Source organism: Pistacia vera, unplaced genomic scaffold (assembly GCF_008641045.1).
Source record: "Pistacia vera cultivar Batoury unplaced genomic scaffold, PisVer_v2 Contig1353, whole genome shotgun sequence".
In the NCBI taxonomy this organism is placed as follows: Eukaryota; Viridiplantae; Streptophyta; class Magnoliopsida; order Sapindales; family Anacardiaceae; genus Pistacia; species Pistacia vera.
In genome coordinates, this window is record NW_022195416.1 from 394 (window position 1) to 10,656 (window position 10,263).

Here is a 10,263-nt window from a genome sequence, read left to right on the forward strand (position 1 = left end):
TAATTATTTTAAGATGCTTGCTGATCATCACTAGATGCGTACGTGGCACAATTTAATACCAGAAGCACTTGAATTTATAATACATGCGGACACAGAGGATAAAATTCCAAGAATTTTGGTAAAATCTAGGACTAGAATTGGCATCTTAACTAAATATTTGCAGTAATCTACTCATCTTAAAGCTTATCTTTATCTCTTATAAATTCAAAAAGCGGAAGCTAAAAAACCAAAACTATACAGTAAAAAGCACTTTTACCAGCAGCTGAAAGTGACAACAAAAAGCTGCTGAGGGTAGTTAAGACTTGGAGAATTCACTACGTCAACTACCATTCAAAACAACCAAACCAAAGAACAAAGAAGCGGTAGTAGTGCTTAAATATATTACCTCTTAATCCTTTGTATGGCAAAAGAAGAAGCAAAAACTGCTTCTTTAGACGCACCAAACCCATCTGTGGTGGACATAGAGATGGCCAGAAACTCAGTGTCATTGGCTCCTCCAAAGCCGTCGTGGTTCACTCCAAAGAGGTACTTCTTTGCTCTGTTTACTGTGTTTTTTTAGTTTCTGTCTGTTTGGTTGCTGAGAAAGTGAAGGGAAAGTGAATAAAGAAGAGATTTTAGATTTTGTTTCTCTGTGGGGTTGTTAGATATAGTGTAGAAATCGAAATTTTGGTAAGAATTATACTTGTTGAGTATGCACATTATGGGATTTTGTTTGGTTTCTGAGGGAATTAAGTTTATTTTAGTCGAATGAAGTTTAATGATTGAGTTCAAATGAAATATGTTGTTTGGTAAAACTGTAAGCACTTTCAATAGTGATTTTGTATCAATTTTAGTGTGTGAAAGCATTCAATGTTAAGAGTTCTTCAATAAATGCTGTTGTATTATGAGCTGAGCTACTGACATTGAGATCTAGATGAATTTGAGCTATTATTCTTTAATGAATTTAATGAAGTGTAGCACAGTCAAGGTAGTGCCAGTCGGGAGGTGAGTTAATTTGGGTGGTGTTCGATCTATGTTTTATATATCTTTACATGGTGAAGGTTTGCTGATCTTATGATCGGATCATGACTGATGATATCTTAATTTTAGTGTATTACAAAATCTGCTGTACTGTTCAGGCTACTGGCTATTTTCTGTGTGATCAACATGTTGAATTATGTGGATCGAGGAGCAATTGCAAGCAATGGTGTGAATGGGAGCCGCAGAACTTGCACAGATGGCACATGCACATCTGGTAGCGGAATACAGTAAGCTTACATTGAGGCTTTCATTTAAATTTTCATAGCTGTTCATGCCTCTTGAGGAATTGGATGGTAAATATTATATACTTGTAATTGATTTCATTAGGTGGATTGTAATCACAAAAAATAAAATAAGAAAAAAATAAAAAAATTGAGAACTTCATGTGCATTATATATATATTCTTTTTTGTCCAATCTGCGTCACTTACCTTATGGGAACTACTGCTATAGTGCTATGTTTATATGTGCCTTTTTGGCCGTGCTCTAAAATTGCTCAAATTTTAATAAGACTTTGCAACTCCTTTGACTTAAATTTTTTCATGGTTGCTTACAGGGGGGAGTTTAACTTAAACAATTTTGAAGACGGTGTTCTATCGTCCGCTTTCATGGTTGGATTGCTAGTGGCTTCCCCAATATTTGCATCATTGGCAAAGAGGTAATTATCTTCTTTGCATGCCTTTTTGTCAGCCTGTAACTGTGTAGGTAGAGGGGCCTGGTTTTTAGTTTTTTGATATGCTAGATAGGCTAGATATGCTGGAGATAAGTGAACAGATACTTATAATTATAAAAGGTATTAATTACTTAAATTAAAATGTCTAAATCTTATACTTAAAACTAGAAATTCATCTGATCTTATGATAGACATGATTGACATATGCATGGGGCTTTGATTATGGAAGATCATAGTGAAATATTTCAAAAATAGTCTTCCCAGTCATGGAGTTTTCCCTACAAAATATTTGTATGTTAAAGCAACAAATTTGAAGTTTATGAGGCACTTGAAACAATCATATGATTGCAACTCTATGTTTACTTGGCGTGTGTTTTTCAGCCTCTTGTCATCTTAACTATTTTGACCTCAATTTGATGTAGCCTGAATCACTTATTGACGCATGTTTCTTGTATTTGGTTGTGGGCTCTGCCATAATCATTGAGAAAATATCTATTTTAGGAACTATATTTTTAGCATGTTAACAGAGCAGGATTGGAAAAAAAGAATAGTTTGGCCCTTGTCCCTTGCTTTTGTACTATTCTCCTGAACTAGATTTCTGATTTAATATAGTGCATTTACTTTGGCATGAGTCCTAATATACTTGTGAATTTTTGCAGTCTTAATCCATTTAGGCTTATTGGAGTTGGATTGTCAGTTTGGACCGTGGCTGTAATAGGTTGTGGTTTTTCAAGGGATTTCTGGTCCATTACAATCTGCCGCATGTAAGTTGGTGACTTATGTCCTTATCTTCCTTCAGTTTTATTATTGATTTATTTAATTCAACAAATTAACTAGTACTATATCATTGTTGTCTCTCCAGGCTAGTTGGTGTAGGGGAGGCTTCATTTATTAGTCTTGCAGCTCCATTTATTGATGATAATGCTCCAGTTTCCCAGGTTGTATTTCTTTAAAAAATTTACGAGAAGAGAAGTAGCTGTTTTAATGAATATCTAGCTTCTGTAGAATGACTACAAATAAAATTATAAAATGAATGAAGTTTTATTATATTCATCAAATATTTCCTTTTTGTGCTAGATGAAGGGCATACTGTTGTTAAGTACACAAGATTGTATTAACTTAGCATGGATGCTTCTTCAATTCAAATATTTAGTCTCTGTGGGCAAAGAATACTAGTAATCTCTTAGGTAATTTCATCATATCTTGTTCTGAATGGTGCCCTGGGGGCCAGTTACTTGAAGATTTAAGATCTTGGACTTAAGAACCAACATGAAGTAGACTTAATTTGCTTCTCTGTGTTAAGAGTTTTGAGTTAGGGAGGAAAAAGAGAGTCAAGGTGTCCACCACCATTATTTAGTAGCCTTCCTATATATTATCGATTCTAAATAAATTTAAATGAAATAACCTTACACTATACTAATGAAAATAAACCTTATTAAGACATTTCAGTACTTTGAACACAGATCAAAGTGTGCAAACCATAAAACTGCCACTTGTCTGATTCACAAGTTATTAGAAAATATACAATTATCTTATTCAAGTGATAGAAACTTACACCGGTGTGAAAAATAACTTGCTTACATGTAAAGGCACTCTCTGTCCTATGATTTCTGCTCTTACTGTAGGTTTTTGTATGCTTTGTTCCGTTATGTCTTAAGTTATTCTCCCTGCTTGCAAGACCTTAATTGTTGGATATTATAGGACTAATCAAAGTTTGCTTATCCACAAAGCTCTATTGCTTTACAAAAAGAACCCAAACTTCTAATGAAGTTGGAGGGAGTCTTCATCAAATTACTTTTACTTTTCAATTGCCTTACATTTTGGCCAGTTGAGATACTTCTCTTTATTTCAAATTTTAATGTATATCAGCCCTTCTCAAAATTGTTGCATTCAAAATTTTTGAGGGGAAGTTGAAGAGAGTACCTTGTCTGTTTATTTTTCGATCTGCTGGTATGCTTTTTGATGTGGCAAGCTGAGACAGTCTTACTTTGACTTTGAAGAAAATCTATTACAATTGAGTTTGTAAAAATGGCTGGTATAAATATCTTGATACCAAATGCAGCATTCAATTTTGGCACTCTTTCTGTAAACCTGTGTCTTATACTCTTCCTTTGCTTCAGAAAACAGCATGGCTTGGAATATTTTACATGTGTATACCAACTGGCTATGCAATCGGCTATGTTTATGGTGGCTTGGTAAGTATTGTTCTCTCTCTCTCTCTCTCTCTTTTTTTAATTTAATTTAATTTTTTGTTATTTCCTATGATTACTAATGTTCTTCTGTCAAATATTCAGGGTGAAAATTTAGCTTTTCTTATATATCTCGTTGAGATTTTTTTAAGCTTTATTATTGTTCATAATATGTTGTGTTGACATCACTGATTCCCGTTTCCTTTTCAAAATGCATGCCCTTTTATTTGTGGGTGAAATTACAATCATCTTCCTTCTTTCTTAATAGGTGGGAGACCATTTTAGTTGGCGTTATGCATTCTTCGGGGAGGCAATACTGATGTTTCCATTTGTTGTTCTAGGTTTTGTTATGAAGCCTTTGCAGTTGAAAGGTGCATGTTGCTTACATACCGAGTGATTTGATCATTCTGACATATTCCAGCTATCTATAAACATTTTCTGGATACAGGTTTTGCTCACACAGAATCAAAGAAAGCACTGACAGATATAGAGACAGCTCTTCCTGAAAGCCAAGGTATGGACTATATGCTATCAAATTTATTCAGATATATGATAAAATGCATCAGAATAAGCATATAAATTCTAAGATATTTTTCGTTTTCCTTTTTTCTCTTTTATATAATTATTTTCTTTTAGGAAACAAGAAATTTTATTGATCAATAAAGAAAATTTACTTGTTCTTAATAATTGCTTGTTTCTGAAAAAACAGTCCATTTCTTTATGGACTGGATGCATAACAGATAAAAATTTATCTGTCCTGTCAGCGTATGTTGAATACACTACACTTAAAAGTTTAAAAATTCTTTCCATTAGTAGTAGTCATAAATTCTTTGCTTTAGCATTTTATTATCTATATCTGATATTTGAAGATTCAAGTTTGTTACGTGCTTAGTTAATTACTCTCACTACTTTGCAGTTATTTATCTTATGTAACTTGTCAGCAGTAGTTTAACAGTTACTTAATCCTTCATAGTTATTTATCTATAAGTATAAAAAATAAGAAAGTAAAAAATTTATGATCTCCCAACATGGTTTAATAAATGTGTGATTAAATGGCTTCAACAAAGTTCCCAAAGTCCTCAATCCATTTTCTGGTTTAGTGGAAATTCTAAATTTTATTCAATGCAGTTAAAAACAAGAAGAAACCATAGGTTTGAAATTGTTAATTATTTTTTTGCGCCCAATGACTCTTTGAATTGGAACATAAATTTTAGACTCTTTGTGAAGATAGGTGGCCATATTAATTGATAATATTTAGTCTCTTCTCATTTGTTGAGTTTATGCATGATGCAGATGTAGAGGTTACTACTGCTAAAAGTCACACGTCCCTAAAGGAAGATGTTGATAACAAAAACTCAAACAAATCTTCCAAGTGAGGACACATAGCTTGAATTTCTTTTATATATGTGTGTGTGTGTGTGTGTGTATGATTGCATGTTCTTCTATATGTCTTAATCCCGTCTGTTGTAGTATAGCGGAACTTCTACCATGATAACTTGGTATGTAGGGTAGGAGTGGGATTACCTTAATCATTGGTGGATTGAGTTAAACTAATCAGGGTAATTTTGTTCAAGTTCCCAATCAAGTTTTGATCTTTGTGTAAATGAATTATCTCACGTTTTATGTTGTTCATGTTAATCTCATAGAATCTGTTTATGAAATAGTCTACATATTTACAACTAGTTCAAGTTCCTAATCAAGTATTCAACATATGTGAGATGATTGTCTTATTAGTTGGAACATATTATTGACTGTGTTGGACCTACCATTATTGCAGGTCAAAAGATAGTAATATCATTAAAGATCTGAAAGTTCTTTTGGTTGATAAGGTGTATGTCATCAATGTTCTAGGTAATTTTTTCACTTTGCTTTACATATCTCCGGATTTTTGATGTTGTTTTTTCCTTTTATTGAGCTCTATGGGTTTTCTTGGATAAATTTACTATAATCAGCAAGTTTCAAGATAAACATTTTTCTCATAATATTCACTTTGGGATATCTGAGATGTAATCATTTCAATATTTGTTATGCTTCCATGTCATTATAAACTAGTTACTGAAAATGTAAGTTCCTGTTTTCAGGTTATATAGCATACACTTTTGTCATAGGCGCTTACTCGTATTGGGGACCAAAGGCTGGTCGTAGCATTTACAACATGGTAAGGTTTTAGCTTGGATGTGATATTAATTTGATTGGGGAAAGTTTTCTTTTATCATATTCTCACATTTTGTTTGCATATATAGATAATAATTTTACCAAATAAACTGAAGTAGCACAATAATATGGTTACATTGCTTAAAAAGTTAGGGTTCTTTTGCAGAGTGATGCAGATATGATCTTTGGTGGAATTACTGTTGTCTGTGGCATATTGGGCACAATAGCAGGAGGTTATATTCTGGATTATATGAATTCGACAATCTCTAATGCTTTTAAGGTAAATGCTCTGGCGTCTTTCCTTATATAGTTATTTACTCCTGAATGCATTATGTTGTCCCCAGTTTGGGCTGTTGTACGTATAGGATTAACAAAATCCAAAGTTGTCTAATAAAATGCTCAATGTGTTGAGTTCATGCAAAAATTTATTCTTTTAACCCAATATAAGTGAATAAAGAAAAAAGAAATATCATTTATGCTTCAAATTTTGTTGGTCCTTCTGAATACTTAGCTTGCTTAACTTCGTTCAACTTACATGATACCAGTAAAAATTTGTAGGACTAAACTCTTATTTGATCTTCTTTTGCAGCTTCTCTCAGCGACAACATTTGTTGGGGCAATATTTTGCTTTGGTGCCTTTTGTAATAAGAACTTGTATGCTTTCCTTGCTCTTTTCTCCATTGGTGAACTATTGGTCTTCGCCATTCAGGTATTACTTTTCCGAAGACTGAAAACACCTCATGTTTGTGTAGATGCTCCTGTTAATATTGCTAGTGCAAATATTAAATGCTTCTCGTTCTTCATGTAAAATTTTTTATGCTAGTAGATAAGTTTTACTTAATATGTCTTCAAGCAGTGATCTTAATTTGGAAATTCCTTTGCTATATGCTCCTCAAACTGAAACATGTAAAAACATGTTTGGAAGCTTTATTTGTGCCAGTGAAAATACCTTTTTTTTTAATGTTACTATTTGAACCTTGATCTTCCGATAACTTTTATCAGTTGTATTGGCTGAACTTTACTTCAGTGACAGGAATAATTAATTAGTATACTGAATGTTAAGTTAAAAAACATTATAAAATTAATTATGGAAGATATTGGCATTAAGCTAGCATATACTTTATGCATGCAAGCTATAGAATATTGTGTTGCTCAGTAAATTAGTTACTTTTATTAAACTGATATTCTAGCTCAAAAATGCATATCTATTGGGAAGAATGTAGAATAACCCTTTTAATGAATCTTTTATGAGTCTTTTGCAGGGTCCTGTAAATTACATAAGTCTCCATTGTGTTAAACCAAGTTTGAGACCGCTATCTATGGCTGTCTCTACTGTTTCGATTCACATCTTTGGAGATGTTCCTTCCTCGCCACTTGTTGGGGTTCTTCAGGTTTGCCTTCATAGACTGCATTATTATTAAAAAATAATGAAAACTATTCACTGACCAAGATGTTTTCTAAGCTTTTGGTCGTTCCATTGTAATCCATTGAAGTAGTGGTTTTGTAATCTTTTTCATATGATCTTCGCTTCATTCTAACAAAAGTTAGACACTGTTGGTTTCCACAGTTATAAGATTTTAAAGTTCATTGCATGTTAACTCTTTATGTTTTTAAATTGTAGTTATAATGTCTCAAACTCTTAATAAACATCCTTGACAGGACCGTGTTAACAATTGGAGGGAGACTGCTCTTATTCTGACCGCCATATTATTTCCAGCAGCAGTGATATGGTTTATAGGTAAAGTCATAGCTCGATAGTTCCGCTATCATCTTCTGGAGAACCATTTAATTCTCACCTGTTCCTTTTTCTGGGCGGGTAATTGTTCTAATATTTGCTTATATCTGCCGATTAAACCAGAGTCTAATAGTTTTGAAACTTCTAACGAGTCACATAACTGATTGTGAAATCTTGCCTAACTGAATTCATCTGCATACCAGGAATATTTCTGCACAGCGTGGATAGATTTAATGAAGAAAGTGAGCATCAAGTGAGTAGGACAGAAAGGTCAAACACAACACCGTTGCTTGAAGAAAGAAAACCAGAAACAGAAACTTCTGCACAACCACAGTAAGGTTTTTACAGCGTTTTTGGAATTATAGATTAGATGAATTCATTTTTTTGTGTAAATAATGTCTCTAGTTTGAGCAGAATGCGTTTATATTTTCACAGTTCAGAAAAAGAAACAATGTGAGACAAAAAATTTCCCACCTTTTGCTATTCATGAAATAGTAAATACAAAATTATCTGCTTGGTTCAGTCATCTCCATTCTGCCTCTATATATCAGTCGTCCTGTGAATGTTAACAAGGCTGAAAGCAACTTCAACACTCTGTTTAATTGAAATTTAATAATTTTGCTTAATCTTATCCGTTAATTATGGGAGGGGATGGTGTAATAATAATTCTTAGTACATTTTGTATGGTTTCTTTGAAGAGAATTGATTGTTTAAATGGATGGATTACTTTAAATGAAACAATACCAATCTATATCTACTAATTGATTGGTGGTCATACATATCCGACTGCTAAATTATCGCATGTTTTATCATAAAAAAGTCATATTGGAGGTTACCTAACTTGGAATCTGGATTTAAGTTATGTTCTAGAAGATTTCCCAAATTTTATATTCATTTATCAGATTTCATTTGATATTAAAACAAAGACTAAGCATTACCACCCAAGATTTGCCTTAATGCCTTTTTCACCCAAAAATTTCAAAATACCACTTTTCCACCCAAAGTTAATATTCTGTTACTACTTAAAGTCGATTTTGACGGTGAAAATTCTTTCTGTCATCACCATTTGAACTTCCGATCTCCTCTTTAAAAAACTTCTCTACTATAGCATATGATTTCTTGCCGATTACTGGCTACTGCAAAGCTAGAGTTTTCTGTTTTTAGTTGATTTCTAGCTGATTTCGGTGACAAATATTCAATTGGTCACCACCATTCGAAATACTGACATCCACTCTACAAAAACCCTCTTACCCTGGATCTTGGTAACTAATGTTTTAATAACTAGTCGGGGTGAAACCTAGCAAAGTTGTTGGTTCCTGGGTTGACCAGTCGGTCAAACTGGGTGACAACTTTTAAAATTAAGCAAATACACCCCTAAAAATTCGTTAAGTCCTTATAGGTTTAAAATTTAGCAAACACACCCCAAATACAAATCGGTCGGTGATTGGTTGGTAGTGGCGATACCCCAAATGCAATCCCAATCGTCCCTTGAGCCAATTCCCTAGAAAATCTACCCAAGATATGGTTGAAATCGGTTCGATTTTGGCCAGATCTCATTGCTGCCGGCGTTGACAACCCTCCCCATCACCTCGAAAATATTTCCCTTTTCCTCTCGACCAAAACCCACCTCACCCCACTTTCTTTAGCCTAACCAATTGCTAGCAAAAGCCAATTGTTGCTGTTGCTAGTTTTTTTTTTTTTTTTTGGCTGATTCACATACTGGAAATCAACTTCGTCGCCACCATTGCACTTTCTCTTCAAAAGCTGCAACATCTCGACCTTTAATTGTTCGTCGATCATCATCCAAAATTCAAGGGTTTTGGGTGTATAGAAAAAATGTTAACCTGGCCCAGTGAAGCTCTTGGTTCCCAATTAAATCGGTAGGGCCGGACCGGGTTTTAAAACAGTGTTGATGACTCGCCAAACATCGACTGAGAAAGTGAAGTGTATTTTGGTTATTAACAGAATATAAATATTGGGTGAAAAAGTGATATTTTGAAACTTTTTAGATTGAAAAGTGTCATTAAGACAAACCTTAGATGAGAAAAAGTTGTTTACTGTAAAACAAATCTATAATGTGATGACAATGTATATCTTAAAATTTAGTTAATCATATTTATTTAACTAACCATTTTATAATAATTACAATAATAACTTATTAAAGTTATATTCAATTCCATAATTCTGCCATATCAATACCATAAGAAATTAGGTGATCTTAGGATTCGTATCTATGATTTTGATTTATAAAATATCAAAAAAAAAAAAATGTCATTTTTTTTCCTCTTTGAAAACTAAATATATTTAATAACTTAATGCCTTTAATGCTATGTGTCAATATTTCCTTAGGAACTTAAGATAAGCATGAGATGAGCACACGTGTCAGGCAGGTGGCATTGTCAATCTCCTTCCAACAGCTACAACTAAAGGCAAAACTAGTTTCATAAAACAAGCTCTACTTAAAAACCAGGTGCAGTCAAGCCCACAATTTCA

The 10,263-nt window shown here is 33.3% G+C and overlaps 1 protein-coding gene across 1 annotated transcript; it reads left to right on the forward strand.

Moving 5' to 3' along the window:
* The first annotated feature begins 242 nt into the window (after positions 1 to 242).
* On the forward strand, positions 243 to 8,371 carry LOC116122573 (probable sphingolipid transporter spinster homolog 2). The gene is made up of 16 exons (XM_031408408.1): positions 243 to 525; positions 1,119 to 1,247; positions 1,576 to 1,677; positions 2,352 to 2,456; positions 2,555 to 2,630; positions 3,813 to 3,887; positions 4,150 to 4,252; positions 4,330 to 4,395; positions 5,175 to 5,253; positions 5,659 to 5,732; positions 5,963 to 6,039; positions 6,202 to 6,315; positions 6,625 to 6,744; positions 7,298 to 7,426; positions 7,695 to 7,773; positions 7,974 to 8,371. Exons 1-16 carry the CDS (start codon positions 401 to 403, stop codon positions 8,105 to 8,107), a joined length of 1,587 nt encoding a protein of 528 aa, XP_031264268.1. The 5' UTR covers positions 243 to 400; the 3' UTR covers positions 8,108 to 8,371.
* The last annotated feature ends 1,892 nt before the right edge of the window (positions 8,372 to 10,263 follow it).

Bases quoted from the DNA above. Each gene is read 5' to 3' on its own strand.
- LOC116122573 (XM_031408408.1), top strand. From the start codon at position 401: ATGGCAAAAGAAGAAGCAAAAACTGCTTCTTTAGACGCACCAAACCCA. The intron at 1,678-2,351 runs GTAATTATCTTC...GAATTTTTGCAG, and splicing joins TTTGCATCATTGGCAAAGAG to TCTTAATCCATTTAGGCTTA. The intron at 5,254-5,658 runs GTGAGGACACAT...CCATTATTGCAG, and splicing joins AACTCAAACAAATCTTCCAA to GTCAAAAGATAGTAATATCA.